The sequence below is a fragment of the Cherax quadricarinatus genome, chromosome 33, assembly GCF_038502225.1.
Source record: "Cherax quadricarinatus isolate ZL_2023a chromosome 33, ASM3850222v1, whole genome shotgun sequence".
NCBI classification, from domain to species: Eukaryota; Metazoa; Arthropoda; class Malacostraca; order Decapoda; family Parastacidae; genus Cherax; species Cherax quadricarinatus.
The window spans coordinates 25,067,125-25,089,199 of NC_091324.1; the positions used below are offsets into that span (position 1 = coordinate 25,067,125).

The 22,075-nt window shown below is 37.9% G+C and overlaps 1 protein-coding gene across 4 annotated transcripts in view; it reads left to right on the plus strand.

Annotated features, from left to right (window-relative positions):
- The window catches only part of fab1 (fab1 kinase), a 94,138-nt gene that overhangs the window by 18,624 nt on the left and 53,439 nt on the right, over nucleotides 1-22,075 (plus strand). For 3 of the 4 annotated variants that reach the window (XM_070090936.1, XM_070090938.1, XM_070090939.1), the window contains exons 7-17: nucleotides 537-776; nucleotides 1,827-2,050; nucleotides 2,686-2,845; nucleotides 4,763-4,940; nucleotides 6,873-6,979; nucleotides 8,017-8,178; nucleotides 9,157-9,358; nucleotides 12,468-12,572; nucleotides 16,348-17,578; nucleotides 18,150-18,354; nucleotides 18,649-18,895. In XM_070090936.1, the coding sequence (XP_069947037.1) occupies nucleotides 537-776; nucleotides 1,827-2,050; nucleotides 2,686-2,845; nucleotides 4,763-4,940; nucleotides 6,873-6,979; nucleotides 8,017-8,178; nucleotides 9,157-9,358; nucleotides 12,468-12,572; nucleotides 16,348-17,578; nucleotides 18,150-18,354; nucleotides 18,649-18,895 (3,061 nt within the window). The remainder of the gene's footprint in view (nucleotides 1-536; nucleotides 777-1,826; nucleotides 2,051-2,685; nucleotides 2,846-4,762; nucleotides 4,941-6,872; nucleotides 6,980-8,016; nucleotides 8,179-9,156; nucleotides 9,359-12,467; nucleotides 12,573-16,347; nucleotides 17,579-18,149; nucleotides 18,355-18,648; nucleotides 18,896-22,075) is intronic. The other variant, XM_070090937.1, reaches the window with a different exon arrangement.

A 22,075-nucleotide genomic window follows, 5' to 3' on the forward strand; every position in this document is an offset into this window, starting at 1 on the left:
TTGTTTTTCTTTTTGGGCCACCCTACTTCGGTGGGATATGGCCAGTTTGTTGAAAGAAGAAGAAAGATCTCTGGTCTCTTTATATATTGTTTGTGCCTTTGTGTAATTGTATTCTTATATGGATATTTTTTTAAATTGTGTAATGTTTCCAAGGACAGTACATATTCTTTTCTTTCTTTCAACACACCGGCCATATCCCACCGAGGTGGGGTGGCCCTAAAGGAAAAACGAAAGTTTCTCCTTTAACATTTAGTAATACAGTGGACCCCCGCATAACGATTACCTCCGAATGCGACCAATTATGTAAGTGTATTTATGTAAGTGCGTTTGTACGTGTATGTTTGGGGGTCTGAAATGGACTAATCTACTTCACAATATTCCTTATGGGAATAAATTCGGTCAGTACTGGCACCTGAACATACTTATGGAGTGAAAAAATATCGTTAACCGGGGGTCCACTGTATATACAGGAGAAGGGGTTACTAGCCCATTGCTCCCACAGTACATATTGTATATAAAAAAATTTATATCCTTAGGTATTCTAGTGGAGATTTTCAAGCATTTGGTGTACACCGTGACAATGATCAGATGACCGCAGAGCGTCAGTTATTGTTGAGAGACTCGCAGCAGCTTCACTCATTATGGTCACACATGGCAGGGGGGACTGGAGGACTTCCTTTGGGTTCTCATCGACATCGTCTTAAATCATTCCACAACTGTTTCATAGGAAAGGATCTGGTGCAGTGGCTCCTTGTTAATGACAAAGCATCTAGTAGGTAAGTTAAATTTGGCTTAGATTGCAGCTGATGTTCTGTTTTTATTATGCACAATAGGATGACTAGGAGGGTATATAAATCTGGGGTGGAGGGGGAGGGGTAGGAATCATCAAAGGAAGGGTTGGAGGGAGGGGAGTAAAAGAGGCTTTGGCTTTGAATTTTTGGGACTTAAGCATCCAGAAGACTTGTGTGAGTGAGTAAGGTAGGAGTGAATAGAGAAAAGAGGTTTTTAATGGCCATGCTGTTGGACTGTATGCAAGGTAACTTTTATGAAGGGATTCAGGGGAAACTGGTTTGCAGACTTGAGTCCTGGTGGTAAGAATGGCAGTGCTTGCACTCTGAAGGAGAGGTGGGGATGTTGCAGCTGGAGGGCAATCGGATTGTGATATCAGCTCACTGCTGGAAAAATTACAATTGAATGAATGATGGTGAATGTGTTATTTTCTTCTTTGGGTGGTCACCCTTGCTGAGAGATGACTGTGTTAAAAAACATTTATGTATTCCCTGAAGGGGATGAATATAGTGATTTCCCAAGTTGTTTTTCATCCTCTGAGTTGTCCCTGTAATAACTTGAGAATGTTTCTGCTGATTGACTTCAAAATTTTATCCATTGTGTATCATACTTAAAGGAAAGTTTATCTTGTTATTAAGTTGTGTATGTGCTAATGAATGTTCTCTGGAGAAGAACAGTGTTGTCACTAACAGGTTGATGTGGGGTGGCTGCCAGCTGGTATGAGTTAACTGTTAGCTGGTATGATATTGCTGCTAACATTGAAGTATTAACAGTATAACATCATAGTAAGAGTTCCTAAACATTGCACTCTGTATCTTTATTTTTTTATTATCATTTCTGTTTCTATTTTTGTGGAATGGGCATGAACTAATTTATCATATTTGTATATAGTACGGTACTAGTTCTTTACCTTAATTATTTTTATAAACGATGCCAATATTGCAGACAAATGCATTTTCTCTGTATCATGTGCTATCATTAATAAAAATATTAAAGCTTCAAAAGTTCCTGGTGGCTTATCCTCATTATCATTCCAGAGCTTCAGCAGTAGCCATCGGCCAAGCACTGCTAGAAGCAGGTTATTTGGTGTGCATATCCCAGCCAGAGCAGGTGTTCGTTGATGACTATGTTCTGTATCGTCCATTGCGTCCAAACAGTGGAAATTCAGAGAGAGAAGTGCAAGAAGGCTTGAGTCGCACTCAAGATGGAGGGCAAGAACCTCTTTGGGTGAAGCAGATTTCAAACATGGCGGAAGATTCAGGTTGGTATTTGCAGTTTTGAGTGACATATGAACTGTCGTATCTGCGAGCCTCTACGAAGACAGTGATTGTGCGTGAATGATGGTGAAGGTGTTTCTTTGTTTTTTGGGTCACCTTACTTTGGTGAGAGACAGCCAGCATGTATTATGATACATTTTGAGCACTTTATGCTTAGGTAGGGTATTGATAATATTTTGCAAGTTCAGTCATTTTAAAAGATGCATTTATAATTTTGCAGTATTCACAGTTTTTCATCCATTAGAAGGATCAGCTTTTTCATTCAATATGAAGCGGACCAAGCATGATGTAGACTATTCCTGTGTATCCATGCCTTGTATACACTGCCTAAACAAATACATCTTCCTCAGTGCTAAAGTTGAAGTGCCTCATCAAGAATACTACTGAATGGGCAGCTTACATATTTTTACATGAAATCCTTATAGAGGGGAGTTTTTGTGATGCTTGTTGATCACTGAGCAAGCATGGGCAAATTTATATTGTTGCTTAGGACATTTATTGTTGCTGGAGCTGGAATGTTTAGTAATTTAATTTTTTATCCATACTGATGTACTGTAGTGTATATATTTCCTCTCTCTATAATTAATTTAAGACTTCTTAGGTACCTAATGATTTACAGTGAGTTCTAGAGGATCACCCAGTAATAATATGATATATGATGAGCCTGGACATAGTGTAGAAACACCAACATCTATTACCTCATCCACCTCAAACTACTGCCTCGATCTCAACCTTCAGGATAATGTTGTCTCAATGAGAAAGCCTCTAAACATATCTAGGTGAGTTCCTATAGAAGACTGTTAATATATTTCACTAAATTATCTTTTTATTGTATGTGCATCTTGGTCTTAAAATCATCTATTATCACTGCTTTACTCCCTTTCCACTGTTCATTTGGCTCACCCACTTCTTCATACTCACCTCTAGCTCTTTCTTCCTAACAGATTCTGTTCGTGCCCCATGCATGAAATAGCTGCCTCTTTTAATCATCTACATTTAATAAAATCCACATTTAATACCACCTATTTAATCGCATACCTTGTTCATACTGAGCTACCAAGTCCATTTGTTACTATAACTTTCTAATCATTTATTTCTTTAAAACTGATTATCGTTCTTTGCAAAATTTGCTGATAAGGTCACTCATTCTGTCATTTGCTTTTTACATGCTCTCACTACTGTTGTTTAGCCTTCCTTTTTCTCACTTTATACTCTTCTTTCCTTTTATCATTTTTACATTGCATACTTTCCTTGTATCATTGTTGCATTGCAAAACCTTTCATATACTATCCTATTCTCCCTTCCCACCCATTTTACCTCTTCATTTCACTAAGACTAATAAAAAAATCTAAACTTTATTATGCTGACAGGTTTAATGAAATAAAAGGGATAGGTTAGTCTTGAATAGGGGTTGCTCCAAGAATAATTGGAGGGAGAGAGTAAAGGAGGCTTTGAGTTGTAGGGGCTTGAGCATCCAACAGGCTTGCTTGTCTGTGTTGGAGAGGAGTGAATGGAAACAAGTTGTTTTTAATGGTCATACTGTTGAAGGATAAGCAGGATAACATTTATGAAGGGATTGAGGGGAAAACACTTAGCCAGGGTTGAGTTCTGGAGGTGAGGAGAGCAGTGCCTGCACTCTGTAGGAGAGATGGTGGTGGTGGTGATGCAGTTAGAAGTCATTATGAATTGTGATGTCAGCAGCTTGTGGCAAGATTGCAATTGAATGGTGTTGAATGTGTTTTCTTTGAGTCATCTTGCCTCTAGTAAAGCAACTTCATGACGAGTGGGTTCTTTGGACTAAATACAGAGAAGTTAGAACAAGCAGTATATCTAGTGCAAAAGGTCAAATGAGTATTAGTTAAAAGTGGGTTAACATACTAGAGATAACATATTGGGTTATATTTTAAAATAGGTTGGACAAATACAGTACATGAGTGATGGCAGTAGGCCTCCTGAAATGCTTCCTGGTGCAGATTGGTTTCATCTAATGTTAGGCAAATCCTACTTGCACCCAATGGAGGCAATAGATGGGACGTTGCTACCTGGTATTGTCTAATTGCAGTATCCAGGTTGGATAGTAATCATTTTGCCAAAATTCTGGAATTGTTACAACTATTGGATTTCTATGGGATGTTGCTTGTGAATAACTTCTGTCTTGGTGGCAAATTACAAAAAAAGGCACAATACTGTGACTGGAACGATACACAAATAACCCGCACATAGAAGAGAGGAGCTTACGATGACGTTTCGGTCCGACTTGGACCATTTACAAAGTCACTTTGTAAATGGTCAAAGTCGGACCGAAACGTCGTCGTAAGCTCCTCTCTTCTATGTGCGGGTTATTTGTGTATCTTGGTGGCCTCTGAACACTTTCGATGGCATAGGTCATTTTCACACATAATTAATTTGGCTTCTCAATTCTTCATGAGGTGCCCCTGCGGGCTTCTGTAATAAACACAAGCATTGTTCAGGATTGCAGTTCAAAATATATTTTCAAGATTTGGAAGAATTCTAAATAGTAGAGCTCCAATTATGAGATGTTACTGAAATATAATTTTTACCTATTTTAAAAAATAAAGGTAGGAATAACTTTCCAAGAGCAGTAATGTCAATTAACAGTGTTCACTGATATCTTTAGTGATGTATTAGCTGTGGCACTCAGTAGTTAAAGGTAATATAAGATGAATTCTTTTCAGCAGACGAAGCAGCTTGGATAGTGACGTGGTTGATAGTAAAAGCCCTGTAGGCAGTCCTTTAGGAGAAGCCCCATATTCTACAACAGTTTCTGCAGCACTAAGTGCAAGTGCTCAGCTGTCACTCTCAAGGGAGGCCTTAGGAGGAACTACTGCTGTTATGGCTGAGGAAGTCTTACAGGTAATTACTATAGGCTGATTAGTTCTGTTTGTATCTATTTTTATGGTATTTTGCAATAAAGTGGAAGCTTCAATAAAATCTTCCTAAGTCAATCTTGGATATTACAAAAATACATTTGGTTCAAGTAATATCGAAGTGCAGCAACTGTAAAAGTAATAATGCACTACTGTAATATTTCTATTACCTGTAACATCTGATGGTCCTGAGAATACTCTGAACCTTTCTGTCACGCATAGTACCACTTTAAAGTATTAGAATTCCTGTTTAAATCTTGATAAACCAGTGGTTGCTCTGCAAGTTTAGCTCAGTACAAGTAGCAAATGCTCATTAGTCATAATTCTTGTTAACTTCATGGGTTTTACTGACAGAGTATCTGCTAGTGGCTGCAGGATTCATTGTTATCTTCATACATTTTTTTATTTGTTACTCAATTGTGCTATAATAGCTGGCTTATCATGTTATATTTATGATTATTTATGAATTAGTATAATGTTTAATAGGTCTGACACTTCCTGTGATTGTTTCACATGATGGTAGGATTGCTGATGCCTTTTTTCTGTCCCATAAACATGAAAAGTTTCAGGTATGTCTTGCTACTTCTGCTTACACTTAGGTCACACTACACATACATTTTTTTTTTTTTTTTTTCAACAAGTCGGCCGTCTCCCACCGAGGCAGGGTGACCCAAAAAAGAAAGAAAATCCCCAAAAAGAAAATACTTTCATATACAAGCATATATATATACACCACTCTGGGTTTTCTGCTATTTTCTTTCTAGTTCTTGTTCTTGTTTATTTCCTCTTATCTCCATGGGGAAGTGGTCCAGAATTCTTCCTCCGTAAGCCATGCATGTTGTAAGAGGCGACTAAAATGCCAGGAGCAAGGGGCTAGTAACCCCTTCTCCTGTATAAATTACTAAATTTGAAAAGAGAAACTTTTGTTTTTCTTTTTGGGCCACCCTGCCTTGGTGGGATATGGTCGGTTTGTTGAAAGAAAGAAAGAAAGAAGAAGAAACATGAAAGGTTTCAGGTATGTCTTGCTACTTCTGCTTACACATAGGTCACACTACACATACATATACAAGCATATATATACACACCCCTCTGGGTTTTCTGCTATTTTCTTTCTAGTTCTTGTTCTTGTTTATTTCTTATCTCCATGGGGAAGCGGACCAGAATTCTTCCTCCGTAAGCCATGCGTGTTGTAAGAGGCGACTAAAATGCCGGGAGCAAGGAACTAGCAACCCCTTCTTCTGTACAAATTACTAAATTTAAAAAGAAAAACTTCTGTTTTTCTTTTTGGGCCACCCTGCCTTGGTGGGATATGGCAGGTTTGTTAAAAAATATATATATAGACCCACCCCTCTGGGTTTTCTTTTATTTTCCTGCTGGTTCTTGTTCTTGTTTATTTCCTCTTATCTCCATGGAAAAGTGGAACAGAATTCTTCCTCCATAAGCCATGCATGTCATAAGAGGCAACTAAAATGCCGGGAGTAAGGGGCTTGTAACCCCTTCTCCTGTATACATTACTAAAGTTATGAAAAGAAACTTCTGTTTTTCTTTTTGGGCCACCCTGCCTTGGTGGGATACGGCTGGTTTGCTGAAAGAAGGTGGCCTGACGTTTGTAGTTTTTTTTATCAACAAACCGGCTGTATCCCACTGATGCAGAGTGACCTAAAAAGAAAAATTAAAGTTTTTCTCTTTAAATTTAGTAATAAATTTGTAGGTACTGTACTGTATTTATGAATTGTAATATTACATTCCAGTAGATTTGGAGATGTCTCTTGTCTCACCTTCTCACTGGAGGCTCTGTATATAGTTCTGTACTGCAGGGTTTTTTAGTTCTCTTGTAGTTTCTTACTGGGTGGAAGTAATGGCCCTGTGAATAAAATCCTTTGTCTTGCTAAGCTGCTTCATATTACTTGCATTCTAGGCTCTTCGAGGTCATGATAGAAAACTGTCTCAGGCGAGGACAAGCTGGCAACAAGAAGGAAATCACAATTTGGACAATGAAGAAATGGTTATTAAACAGAGGCTTAAGTAAGTTGCAAATTCATTTGTCCTTTTAATGTCATAGAAGTTACCTTTTTCCACCGTTTTAATTTTTGATGCATCCAGAAATAATTGATAAGACACACCATAATCTCTTTATCAGGATTTTTAGGTTTATCACTTTTGTAAATTAATGGCATATGAACAGCCAGCAAAACATTAAATAATAGGATTACTTTGTCTATGGTTTTTTGATTCATCATTAGTTGACTTCTGCTCATATTTTATTTTACTGATATATACTAATCCTGGAGTTCTTGCCTTATTTTAACCCTTCACCTCTAGTTAAATAAAAGAGATCTTGAATCACATTTAAATATATTAATGAAATCAGCGCTTGGAAATATTTACGTTATCTAATGAAATTGGATATAAATTCTCTGGAAAATGGATATAAATTCTCTGGAAAATGTACAAAGGAGGATGACAAAGATGATCCCATGTATCAGAAACCTTCCCTATGAGGATAGACTAAGGGCCCTGAAACTGCACTCTCTAGAAAGACGTAGAATTAGGGGGGATATGATTGAGGTGTATAAATGGAAGACAGGAATAAATAAAGGGGATGTAAATAGTGTGCTGAAAATATCTAGCCTAGACAGGACTCGCAGCAATGGTTTTAAGTTGGAAAAATTCAGATTCAGGAAGGATATAGGAAAGTACTGGTTTGGTAATAGAGTTGTGGATGAGTGGAACAAACTCCCAAGTACCGTTATAGAGGCCAGAACGTTGTGTAGCTTTAAAAATAGGTTGGATAAATACATGAGTAGATGTGGGTGGGTGTGAGTTAGACCTGATAGCTTGTGCTAACAGGTCGGTTGCCGTGTTCCTCCCTTAAGTCAATGTGACCTGACCTGACTAGGTTGGGTGCATTGGCTTAAGCCGGTAGGAGACTTGGACCTGCCTCGCATGGGCCAGTAGGCCTTCTGCAGTGTTCCTTCGTTCTTATGTTCTTCTTATGTTCTTATGATAAGAATAAGTTCAGCTCACCTAGCAACATTGTAATGTACATACTCTAATTGCAGTGCTATGTGGGAATCTCACGAAACTGCTCTCTTGTGTCAGCTCCTTGATTCTGGTGGTCTGTCATCATCCTGGGCAGAAGTAATCCTTCCCATTGTTCACACCGTCACAGACATTATCCGTCCAGATGTCAAGAACGATAGTGATGACATGGATATACGCCAGTGAGTATGTCTTCTTTCTAGTGGTGATGGTATGGATTTGTCTTTTCTAACCAACATATCTCTGTTAAAGTTTTTGCCCTATTAATTTTTTGTTCTGATACATTGGCATCCAAATGAGAGCTTGATAAAGCTTATTGTTTTGAATTCAAGCTAACTACCATATTGACAATGTGACAGTATAATAGTTCAGTGTCTTGAGCTGGACATTTTTGCAGGAAAAATGGTACATATTCCATAGTACTATACCAAGTAATATGGGTAGTAATCTCAGCTGAAATTACTTACCTAGATTTTTTTGCAGAAGCTTATTTTTGTGTGATATACTTTTTTGAGTTTGGAAGGGTGATGTTGAGCTTCTGGTCCCTCATTACTTTTAGCCACCTGGCATGAAATAGCTGTATCAAATGTATCATCTGTATGGAATCTACTTCCACTGTATCATTATTGAGTTCATTACACTTTTCACTACTCTTATGTTGAAGAACTGTGTATATTAGTGTCAGCAACTGGTCACTACTAGTTGCTCATTACCTGTTCAGTTACAGCGCTGCACATTGTTTTGGGCCTCTGTCTTGTGCATGTGTAGTACCCCCATGTGTGCTGCCTGCAGCATAATGGCAGTCTCATTATCAAGGGTTGAGGCTGGCATCAGGTCATGAGGTGTGATTGCTCCGGTGTTGCTTGTGTCAAGTAAACTGTGTTATTGGGTAGTATATACTTGTGGTCAAATGAGAAGCTAATTTTTCTTTTGTCATCAAAAGATTTTCATATCATTTCATTATGTAAATAGCTATTCTTGAATAATTATTTCATAAGTTTACACTATAGTAATTAATAATTATACAATCAGCCTCTAGTGTTTTTTCAGTTACCCCTTTTAAGTGCAAAAACCAATCTTAGTAACAAGGTTGGTATTGATGAAAGTTTAAATATTATTATTTAGAATTACTATGATAATTTTAAATGTTTCTCTTTCAGATACGTGCAGTTTAAGAAAGTTCCAGGAGGCAGTCGGAGTGAATCTGAAATACTGAATGGAGCAGTGTGTACAAAGAATGTTGCAGACAAATCCATGGCTGTACGACTTACAGACCCACAGATTCTATTGGTTGCCTCTACTATAGATTACCAACGAGGAAATGACAATAAGCTCTTGGCACTTGACAATCTTTTACTACAAGTAAATATACTGTATATTGATGCTATTGCTCAGGAAATCTGTAGTTTTATTATAATATTTTTGTTAATTAATTTATAATTAGTTGAACAATAATTATTTCACTTTTTTAGCAGATATTTGAGCCATGCATTAAACATGTTTGTAGACAAACATCTGATTTGTTTGATCATTATTGGTGATAGCTAAAGTAAGTGTAAGTGGAGTACAAGGAGTAATGAGAAGAGTGGGTATATAAGAAGGCAGTGTTAAGGTTTATTAATGAGTGTGAGAGAGGTAACTTGAGCAGTAAGGAAGTTAAAAGTAGAGAAAGCAAAAGTGCATGGGCTTATGGCTGTAATGATTACAGTAGGTGGGAATAAAGTGTTGGAATGGTTAGTGTAATTGTTTAATATGTATTAAAGATGAAAGGTGTCTAAAGACTAGGTTAACTCTTTGAGGGTTTCGGCCATACTAGTACAGCTTACGACCCAGGGTTTTTGACGTACTAGTACGCCTAAATTCTAGCGCCCTCAAATCTAGTGGGAGAAAGCTGGTAGGCCTACATATGAAAGAATGGGTCTATGTGGTCAGTGTGCACAGTATAAAAAAAATCCTGCAGCACACAGTGCATAATGAGAAAAAAAAAACTTTGACCGTTTTTCTTGGAATGAAACAGCGACTTTGCACTGTATTTTCGTATGGTATTTATTGTTGTATTCTAGTTTTTTGGTCTTATTTTATAGAATGGAAGACATATTACAGAAATTGAGATGATTTTGACTGGTTTTACAATGAGAAGTACCTTGAAATTGAGCTCAAAGTAGCAGAAGTGTTTGATTTTTACCAAAGTTCAAAAGTAAACAAATCATGCCAAGCATCCAATACACGTCAACTAGTGAGTCTAATATTCTTTTGCAAGTGCGCCAATATTATTTATACCATTTTTTACACTAATGCAGTAGTCTGCATAACAGTAAATCTTCTAATTTTTTGTGAGAATGAAAATTCAAAGTGGAAAGCAAAAGAATATAAGAGGGGCCTTGAGACGTGACTAATGAACAGAGGAAATGTCATTTTAGTGCCAGGAATGTCTTTCTTGTTTATTCTGGACCCTATTCAGAAATTGGCATCTTTTGAAATTTGTGTGAAATTGGCAAAATTGCTAAATTCTGACCACTGTACTGGATAGTTGAAATTGATAAATGGGTGGTTTCTTGCACTCATTCGATAGAAAATATGGAGTTCTAGCGAAATATTCATGTTTTTTGTCGACTAGTGCAGTGGAATTGGCCGAAAATGGTGCTCAAAGTGGGCAAAATCGCCGATGCGTAAACATCGCCTAGACTGCTAACTTTGCGAGAGCATAATTCCATAAGTTTTGTATCAAATTTCAAACTTTTGGTGTCATTATGACCAGGAAAAGATTCTCTATCTTTTCATAAGAGAAAATTACTATTTTTTTTTAAAATTTGTCCGACCCTGAGAACGAGTCTCGGAGAGGGCCTGTCGGCCCTCAAAGGGTTAAAGGATTTGTGGTTTCTTTATACAGTAGTTAGACAAGGCGAGTATAAGAGAAAAAAAAATGTTGCATTTAATTTTTTTAACCCTTTCAGGGTCCAAGGCCCAAATCTGGAGTCACGCACCAGTGTCCAAGAATTTTCAAAAAAAAAATTTGTTATTTTTTCTTATGAAATCGTAGAGAATCTTTTTGTGAAGGTAATAAAACAAAAAGTACGAAATTTGGTGTAAAATTGACGAAATTATGCTCTCGCGAATTTTGATGTGTCAGCGATATTTACGAATCGGCGATTTTGCCGACTTTGACTCCCATTTTAGGCCAATTACATTATTCCAATCAACCAAATTCTTAGCTATTTCACTAGTATTACTTCTATTCTATCGATTGAGCACAAGAAATCGCCAAGTCAACTGTTTCAACTACAAAATAAAGTGATCGGAAATTGTTAATTTGGCCAATTTAACACAAAGTTCAAAATATTCCAATTTCAAAATAGGGTCCAGAATGAACAATGTAGGCATTCCTGGCACTAAACTAACATTTCCTCTGTTCATTAGTTATGTTTTGAGGCTTTACAAATAAATTCCATTTTGATTTTTTATTCACATAATGAATTTTTATTCACACCAAAAAATAGAAGATTTACTGTTATGCAATACTGTAATAATTGTATAAATATCATCACCATATTTGTGAATGTATATTAGACCCATCAGCTGACGTGTATTAGACGTGTGAGGTCGTTTGTTTACTCTTGAATATCGGCAAAAATTTAACATTTCTGCTACTTTGAGCTCAGTTTCAAGCCATTTCCAGTGCTAAAACCAATCAAAATCATCTCTATTTCTGTAATATGTCTTCCATTCTATCAAATGAGACCAAGAAGTCGCAAATACAACTATAAAAAACATACGAAAAAACACTGCAAAGTTGCTGTTTTAATCGAAAAATCATGATTTCATTTTTTTTCTCTCATTATACACAGTGTGCTGCAGGATCTGTTTTATGTGGTGCACACATACCACATAGATGTATTCTCTCATATCTAGGCCCAAATGTACCACTCACAGTTTATCAGAGTGAGCTGAGCTCATGGCGTAGATCTACGGTTTGGACCCTGAACGTAAAGCCGTAGATCTACGGGACGGACCCTGAAAGGGTTAAAGAGTCTATAGACTGGGTACATAGGGAAGTAATGAGGTTTTTTTGCAAATGTATGAAAGTTGTTCTCTATGGGGAAATGGAACAGAATTCTTCCTCCGTGAGCCATGTGTGTCATAAGAGGTGACTAAAATGCCGTGAGCAAGGGGGGCTAGTAACTCTTCTGTATACATTACTAAGTTTATGTTGAGAAAGTTATGTTTTTATTTTTGAGCCGTCCTACTTCGGTGGGATATGGTCAATGCATTGAAAGAAAGAAAGAAAGAAAGAAAGATGAAAATTGTTGAAAGGTTCTAATAGGTTTAGGAAAAGAGTGAAGCTTGGGTCAAGGTATGTAGAGGCAGATATTTTCTGATGTCCAAGGAGGGATATAATTTTAACAATTAATGTCAGAGAATAGAGTACACAGTTTCAAAGCAAGAAGTGTATAAACTATATTTTAATTTACAGGAAGCAGACTATCTCAAGAATGTTGTGGCAAAAATTGTCTCTTACAAGCCTGATATTATCTTGGTTGAAAAGAGCGTAGCATTTTTAGCACGAGAATATCTACAGGTAAGATTGCTTAATTATGATGAGACTTATATTTTAACTACTGTATATATAGTCATAGTTAAGTTTCTGGGTCTATCCAGACTGAAAAAAAAAAAAGTTTTTGGGGCCTCGGCCCTTCCCACACAGTGGGAGTTGCTACAGTTGCGTTTTGCTGATGACATAGTACTTTTGGGAGATTTTCAGAAGTTGCAAAGGTTGGTGGACTAATTTGGAAGGGTATGTAAAAGAAGGAAATAAAAGGGAACATAGGAAAGAGCATTCACATAAGCCAATACACTGTTGATCAAGCAGCAAGCCTAGTCAGGAGTATCCTTAATGACAACTTGGGCATAACTGTTCAGTCACAATGCCAAATGCTTAGGCAAATGCAGTAACATTAATGCCTTATTAAAACAATTAAATGATATATTTCATTCTTTTGTATTTATTCATATTTAATATATCTGATTACACAGCTTAGTATAATTGAGCAGGTATAGCAATTTGCTCTACTAATGAAATGTGTTTTCTTATAAGACAGAAATGTCAGATGGTCCTGCTACTGTTTATTAGCTATACAGTAAGTTTAATATATAATGGAAAGCTTAAATTAGACAACAGAGCCTGAGCCTTATTAGCCTATAGGCTAATTTGGCCCTTTTTTCTGAAGTGTATCTCAGATTTTTTAACATGTTGGCCGTTTTCCACCGAGGCAGGGTATCTCAGTTTTTTTTTTTTTTTAAACAAGTCGGCCGTCTCCTACCGAGGCAGGGTGACCCAAAAAGAAAGAAAATCCCCCCAAAAAAATACTTTCATCATCATTTAACTCTTTCACCTCACTCACATATAATCACTGTTTTTGCAGAGGTGCTCAGAACACAACAGCTTAGAAGCATATATGTATAAAGATACACAACATATCCCTCCAAACTGTCAATATCCCAAACCCCTCCTTTAGAGTGCAGGCATTGTACTTCCCATTTCCAGGACTCAAGTCCGGCTATATAAAAATAACCGGTTTCCCTGAATCCCTTCACTAAATATTACCCTGCTCACACTCCAACAGATCGTCAGGTCCCAAATACCATTCGTCTCCATTGACTCCTATCGAACACGCTCACGCATGCCTGATGGAAGTCCAAGCCCCTCGCTCACAAAACCTCCCTTACCCCTTCCTTCCAACCTTTTCGAGGATGACCCCTACCCCGCCTTCCTTCCCCTACAGATTTAAATGCTCCCCATTTCATTCTATTTTGATCCATTCTCTCTAAATGACCAAACCACCTCAACAACCCCTCTTCAGCCCTCTGACTAATACTTTTATTAACTCCACACCTTCCGAATATCCACACTCCGAATTTTCTGCATAATATTTACACCACACATTGCCCTTAGACAACACATCTCCACTGCCTCGAACCGCCTCCTCGCTTCTGCATTCACAACTCAAGCTTCACACCCATATAAGAGTGTTGGTACTACTATACTTTCATACATTCCCTTCTTTGCCTCCATAGATAATGTTTTTTGTCTCCACATATACCTCAACGCACCACTCGCATTTTTTCCCTCATCAATTCTATGATTAACCTCATCCTTCATAAATCCATCCGCCGACACGTCAACTCCCAAGTATCTGAAAACATTCACTTCCATATTCCTCCTCCCCAATTTGATATCCAATTTTTCTTTATCTAAATCATTTGATACCCTCATCACCTTACTCTTTTCTATATTCACTTTCAACTTTATACCTTTACAGTAATTTCTGCTTTACTTCTTATGTGTGACAGTTTCATCCAAGTTTCACTTTATTCTCATTATATTTGTCCCAAATCTTTGACAGCTAATGTACCTTTGTAATTTTTGAGATGATTCACTGTTCTTTCTCCTTTCTTTCAACAAAACCAACTGCATCCCACTGAGGCAGGGTGGCTACCCCCCCAAAAAACAGTCTTTCTCTTTTAACTTCAGTAGTGCATACAGGAGAAGGGGTTACTAGCCCCTTACTCCTGGCATTTTAGTTGCCTCTTACAACATGCATGGCTTACGGAGGAAGAATTCTGTTCTCCTTCCCCATGGAGATGAGAGGAAATAAACAAGAAGAACTAGTAAGAAAGACAAAAAACCAGAGGGGGTGTATGTATATGCTTGTACATGTATGTGTAGTGTGACCTAAGTGTAAGTAGAAGTAGCAAGACTTGCCTGAAATCTTGCGTGTTCTTTCTTACTTTCTTTCAACACACCGGCCGTATCCTACCGAGGCGGGGTGGCCTAAAAGGAAAAACGAAAGTTTCTCCGTTTACATTTAGTAATATATACAGGAGAAGGGGTTACTAGCCCCTTGCTCCTGGCATTTTAGTCGCCTCTTACATCACGCATGGCTTACGGAGGAAGAATTCTGTTCCACTTCCCCATGGAGATAAGAGGAAATAGACAAGAACAAGAACTAGAAAGAAAATAGAAGAAAACCCAGAGGGGTATGTATATATATGCTTGTACATGTATGTGTAGTGTGACCTAAGTGTAAGTAGAAGTAGCAAGACGTACCTGAAATCTTGCATGTTTGTGAAACAGAAAAAAGGACACCAACAATCCTACCATCATGTAAAATAATTACAGGTTTCTGTTTTACACTCACTTAGCAGGACGGTAGTATCTCCCTGGGCAGTTGCTGATGATTTACTGTAAATAAATTTTTGTTAACACTGGCCATTTCCCACTGAGGCAGGGTGACCCAAAAAGAAAGAAAAAAACTTTCATCATCATTCAACGCTTTCACCATCACTCATACATAACCACTGTCTTTGCAGAGATGCTCAGATACGACAGTTTAGACATCCCTCCAAACTGCTAATATCCTAAACCCTTTCTTTAAAGTGCAGGCCTTGTATACTTCCCATTTTCAGGACTCAGGTCTGGCTAACTAGTTTTCCTGAATCCCTTCACAAAATATTACCTTGCTCACACTCCAACAGTTTATCAGGTCCCAAAAAAACATTTGTCTCCATTCACTCCTATCTAACACGCTCGTATGCGCTTGCTGGAAGTCCAAGCCCCTGACACACAAAACCTCCTACCTCCAACCTTTCCTAGGCCAACCTCTACCCTACCTTCTCTCCACCGTAGATTTATACACTCTCAAAGTCATTCTATTTTGTTCCATCCTCTCTACATGTCTGAACCACTCAGCAATCCCTCCTCAGCCCTCTGGATAATAGTTTTGGTAATCCTGCACCTCCTCCTAATTTCCAAACTACGAATTCTCTGCATTTTATTCACACCACACATTGCCCTCAGACACGACATCTCCACTCCCTCCAGCCTTCTCCTTGTTGCAACATTCACCACCCATGTTTCACACCCATGTAAGAGTGTTGATATAACTATACTCTCATACATTTCCCTCTTAGCTTCCACAGACTTCTCAGTGCACCACTCACCTTTTTCCTTTCATCACTTTTATGATTCACCTCATTTTTCATAGACCCATCTGCTGACATGTCCACTCCTAAATATCTGAATACAGTCACCTCCTCTTTGCTCTCTTCCCTCTAGTCTGATATCCAATCTTTCGTTACCTATTTTTTTTTTGTTGTTGTCTTCATCACCTAACTCTTTCCTGTATTCACTTTTAGTTTTTTTCTTTTACGTACTCTAACCAAACTCATCCACCAACCTCTGCAACTTTTCTTCAGAATCTCTCAAAAGCACAGTGTCATCAGCAAAGAGCAACTGTGACAACTCCCACTTTGTGTTAGATTCTTTGTATATTAATAATTACAATATTCTACAGGCTCATGGTATCACACTCGTCATGAATGTGAAGCCATCAGTAATGGAGCGAGTTGCAAGATGTACGCAAGCAGAATTGGTGTCCTCTATTGATGCCCAGTTAACCAGGCCCACATTAGGAATGTGTCACAATTTTTATGTGAGGTCCTTTTCTTTTCAAGGGAAAAATAAGTTAAAAACTTTAATGTTCTTCGATGGCTGTGCTACTCATTTGGGGTGTACTGTGATTCTTCGGGGTGCCACAAATGCAGAACTGAAGCGGGTGAAGAAAATTATGTATTTTATGATATATGCAGTGTACAACTGGAAACTAGAAAGGTCATTCTTAATAGACGAATTCATTTTAATACCTCCACTCCCCTCTGAAAGTTTTGATCTAGAGGACCAAGTATTTGAAGATGAGCATCCTCAAAATGGGAAAACTGAAAACCTTGATCCAGATGAAATCTCAGGAAAGGATTCTAATGAAAGTGAAGGTAAAGGTAAAGGTGACCTTGAAGCTAGTAGTGACTCGGGAATTTTAACTCAAAGCTTGGAAAATAACAGGAGTCAGTTTTTTAAGGAGTGTTTGGAAAAGGAGTCTCTATGCTCCTCAGGGGAAACATGTGTGCCAGTGGTTGGGACTTCAGACAAGGCTAAGTTGTCTCGAACGATCAGTGATTTCAGTGATCCATTACACTCGTATCTTAATTTGGGTGTATCTCCTCAAGAAGGCCCTCTCGAGTCTTCCCATCACTCCTTCTCAGTTGCTGAATTACCATTTTCTAATAGTTTCAGAAAAGCATTGGAGGAGACAATTTTTTCATGTTCTCCTTATCTAAAGTACAGTGTTCCTTATCTTGAATCAGAAGCCGGAAGAAACTGCTTATTACGGAAATATTTCCAGAAGAATTTGTATTTTTCGGTACAGTTAGAAAAGGACAACTTTATGCGCCGCCCACGCTTTTCAGAGATGGATGCCAAAGAACTGAAGGATGAAAATCAGAATGTAGAAATTAGATCTCCACATGAATTCATTGAGATGAAACTAACCAAAGAAGTTACTGATAAAGATATCAGAGCAGTTTTAGCAGACTTTCGAGCACGAGGTGGGCAGATGAGAAATACATGCAGATGTGAGGGATCTTTCACAGAACCAAAAGACCAGAAACACCTACATGCTTCTTCATCATTGGAAAAATCAGAATCTCATGGACAAGTGATTGTTGAGGGACTGTCCATTGATGGTACAGGTGAGCCTCTATATTAAATTTGCAATTACTATTTTATAATATATGTGAAATAGATGTGTTGAATATATTATATATTGAGTTTACCTGGAGACCTGGAGTTTACCTGGAGAGAGTTCCGGGGGTCAACGCCCCCGCGGCCCGGTCTGAGACCAGGCCTCCTGGTGGATCAGAGCCTGAGTATAGATATTTTTAAATTCGGGGATTTATTTTTTAGTTTCTTGTAAATAGCTCTTGCATTTATATTATGCCCACCTTTTTCCACTTGTTTAGCAGTAGGTTCACAGAAATTAAAATAATTTTTAATGAAATTAAATAAGGGAGATCCTTGCATTTTTCCTTTTTTTTTTTTTAATTTTTTCTCTTCTGAAGAAACTCTAACAATTATGAAAAGCTTTCGCCCTCTGTCTTTCCATTTCTGAAGGGCATTTTGTATGTTCTGGTGTCTCTTGTTAATATTTTTTCAAATTGAAACAGGATTTGGTAATTTTTACATGGTCAGATAATTTTTTTCGTGAAAGTTAATACTGTATTGCTGATGTGCAATTTTTCTTGCTTTTCTCTGATATTTCAGGATCCACATCCAGTATAAATGCTAGTAACCACAATAATAACAAACAAAATATTAATAATTTTTGGAGTGGGCAGAGTGGGTTGATGCTTACCTCTGATGGACGTGTTGATGCTCTTCACCCCTTCAATCACCAGCGATTATCTCTTCTTTTTTCAAGCTATTCCCAGTCGCTTGAGTCGCCTCCTGCTTTCTGTGTTAATCCTTGGTGAGTCATAGCTTTTTGGAACTTGGGCATCGAATGATAAAGTGTACAAATTTAAGTTATTTTTACTGAATCAAAGATTTTGTAACCATGGAGTGTTGGGGGACTTCTGATAGATTAAGCAGAGATTATTATCGACTAATTCTATTTTTATTAGTTGCCCGACCCTTTTATCACTATAACTGAAAAAAGCATTCAAAGAATTGTTGAATTATTAGGTAGATATTTCTTTGACAAATTATAATGAGTAGCTCTCATTCATATTCAGATACTGAATGAACATTTTTTTCTTTTCAGGGTTTTAACAATGGATTTTTATGGCAGGAATGATATCCCTCTTGGAGCCTTCCTAGAACGCTACTGTTTTAGCCCTACGTATACCTGCCCATCTAGTCATTGTTCTGTGGCAGTGGTAGATCATATCAGAAAGTTTGTTCATGATACTGGTTGTGTGGATGTTCTGCTGAGACGCCTTGATACTGTCCTAGATGACTCTAACTCAGGATCGATACTAATGTGGAGCTGGTGTAAAGTTTGTCGTCAGGTAAGAAAGGATTTAGTGTAATCTAACATAATCAGAACATAATTCCTCTACATTTCTCTACAATACAGAAATAATCCGCTTATAGGAGAAAGACGCTTATGACGACATTTTGGTCTGACTTGGACCATTAACTAGTCACACTAACACATGAAGGTAAGGGAGTCAGTATGTATATTAATGTATGTAAGTAGAACATTTATTCTAATTTACTAAAATGTATCCTGTTGGTAATTCATATTTTTTTTTTTCTCAACAAACCGGCCATATCCCACCAAAAGGAAAAAACGAAAGTTTTTCTTTTTAAATTTAGTAATTTGTACAGGAGAAGGGGATACTAGCCCTCTGCTCCCGAATTCAGAATTTTGTTGAAATTTTTTTCCGTTAACTGTACGGATATTTGTAATTTCTTAAATGAGAGCAATTGTAAATATCATTTCTGAGGCAGTATAAAGACCTTAGTATTTCATAGCAGTAATAATATATGGTGCTTTGTATGCATTAGCTGTTACTAGAGCCTAGATTTTTGAAAAAGTTGGATCTGCACTCACCATCTTTTCCTGATGGGGCTTTCTGGAAATTCCTGTGAATGTAATCAATATTAAATTTGCTCAGCATGGATAATAATAAAAAAATTATGAATCTCTCGTGACAGCTCTTCCTTTCTACCAACTTCCCAACCACAAGCCAGTGCACAGACCTTCTCCCATGCTTCATTTGAGCATTTTATGGGGCAGACTCAATGTTCATTTGGTGAATTCGATCATATTAATGAACAAGGATGCTTTCTTGTCAGTCAGGATCAAGGTTATATTACCTTTTGTGCAGGACTTTTGAGGCTTCAGTAACTGCTGTTAGACACTCATTATGCATACCCATCATTGACTTCAGTTCTGGAAAGGCCAACCAGCTTGGCCTTTCCAGAAATTCTTCTTAAAGTTTAATTATTTTTTTTTTTTTATTAACACACCGGCCGATTCCCACCAAGGCAGGGTGGCCCGAGAAAGAAAAACTTTCACCATCATTCACTCCATCACTGTCTTGCCAGAAGGGTGCTTTACACTACAGTTTTTAAACTACAACATAAACACCCCTCCTTCAGAGTGCAGGCACTGTACTTCCCATCTCCAGGACTCAAGTCCGGCCTGCCGGTTTCCCTGAATCCCTTCATAAATGTTACCTTAAAGTTTCTCTAGCTCACTTCAAAGTGACTGCCTGCCTTCTTACAGGTTTGACATTTCCCTTACATTACTTGCAAATGTGACTCTGATTCATGCTTCCATGCCAATTTTACCCTATTTGCATGAGGTTTTGGAAGGAAGACTTCTCTGACGTTACTAGAGAAGACCAGTACAGTGGACCCTCAACCAATGATATTAATCCATTCCTGAGAGCTCATTGTTAGTCGAAATTATCATTAGTCGAGTTAGTTTTCCCCATAAGGAATAATGGAAATCAAATTAATCCGTTCCTGACACCCCAATGTATTGAAAAAAAAAAAATTTACCAGATGAAATATTGATTTTAATACACACAAACTGAAGAAGACATGTACATTTACACGACACTTACCTTTATTGAAGATCTGGTGATGATTGATGGGATGGGAGGAGGGGAGAGTGTGGATGGTGTTAGTGTTTAGAAGGGGAATCCCCTTCCATTAGGACTTGAGGTGTCAAGTCCTTTTCTGGGGTTACTTCCCTTCTTTTAATGCCACTAGGACCAGCTTGAGAGTCACTGGACCTCTGTCGCACAACACATCTGTCCATAGAGGCCTGTACCTCCCGTTCCTTTATGACATTCCTAAAGTGTTTCACAACATTGTCAGTGTACAGGTCGCCAACACTGCTTGCAGTAGCTGTGTCAGGGTGATTTTCATCAAAAGAGGTTATCACGCTATGTATGCCACAATGATTCTTAAATCTCTCAAACCAACCTTTGCTGGCCTTAAATTCACTCGCATCACCACTAGTTGCAGGCATTTTTCTAATTAAATCGTCATGCAACTTCCTAGCCTTTTCACATATGATCGCTTAAGAGATGCTATCTCCTGCTATCTGTTTTTCGTTTATCCACACCAATAACAGTCTCTCAACATCTTCTATCACTTGTGATCTCAGTTTCGAAAACATAGTTGCACCTTTGGCAAGAACAGCTTCCTTGATTGCCGTTTTCTTGGCCACAATAGTAGCGATGGTTGATTGGGGTTTTGTGTACAACCTGGCCAGCTCGGAGACACCACTCCACTTTCATACTTAGCAATGATCTCTTTCTTCATATCCTTAGTAATTCTCACCCTTTTTGCTGTAGGGATGGCACTAGAAGCTTTCTTGGAGCCCATGGTGACTTACTTTGCAGGTACAATCACTAAAAACACTGTGATAATATGAAATATTCCGATTGTATATTTGGATGGGACCACGGTGGCTGGCTGGCTTGTAAACACTGGCGCGCTCAGGCCACAAGTGGACGCATCTTGAACGGAACGAATCTCGTTGGTTGAGTTTTTTAGCGCTAGTCGAGGCAAAATTTTTGCGTCGGATTTAACGTTAGACAATGCCATCGTTGGTCGAGGGTCCACTGTATTCACTTTTAGGAACTTCTCGATTAATCAGTGTAGCTTTTTTTTTTATTTGTGAATTGTTGGTGAAAATGCTTGATATGATTATTAATATTCTCCCACCACACTGCTGCCAAACCACTCATACGTATATAAATATATATATCATCAACATCTTAGCATGATGCAGACCTACATAAATTTCTACATATTGTAAACCAATAGCTTTTGCACAGTCAATGTCTTAAAATTACTAAATGTTTGTCTTTTTTTGGGCCTTGAATTTACTTCTATAATTAAGGAATTTTTCCTACAATTCACCAACACAGTCAAGTTTGGTACTGTCAATAGCAAGGCTTTTAGAGCTTTTAGCTCCTTTTTCATATCTTATCAGAGTTTCTGTTACGAACTTCAGATGTTGACTTACTATCTGGGAAGACATATCCGTGTATAAAGTCCAAACTCCAAAAAGTTAGAATCCTTAGCGCCTTTCATGTAAACAAAACATAGGTTGATAAATTAGACACGTGCAACACTTGGGTATCTTTAATGACGAAACGTTTTGCCACACAGTGGCTTCATCAGTCCAAACAAAGGAGAATGTTGAAGAACAGGAGGAGTTT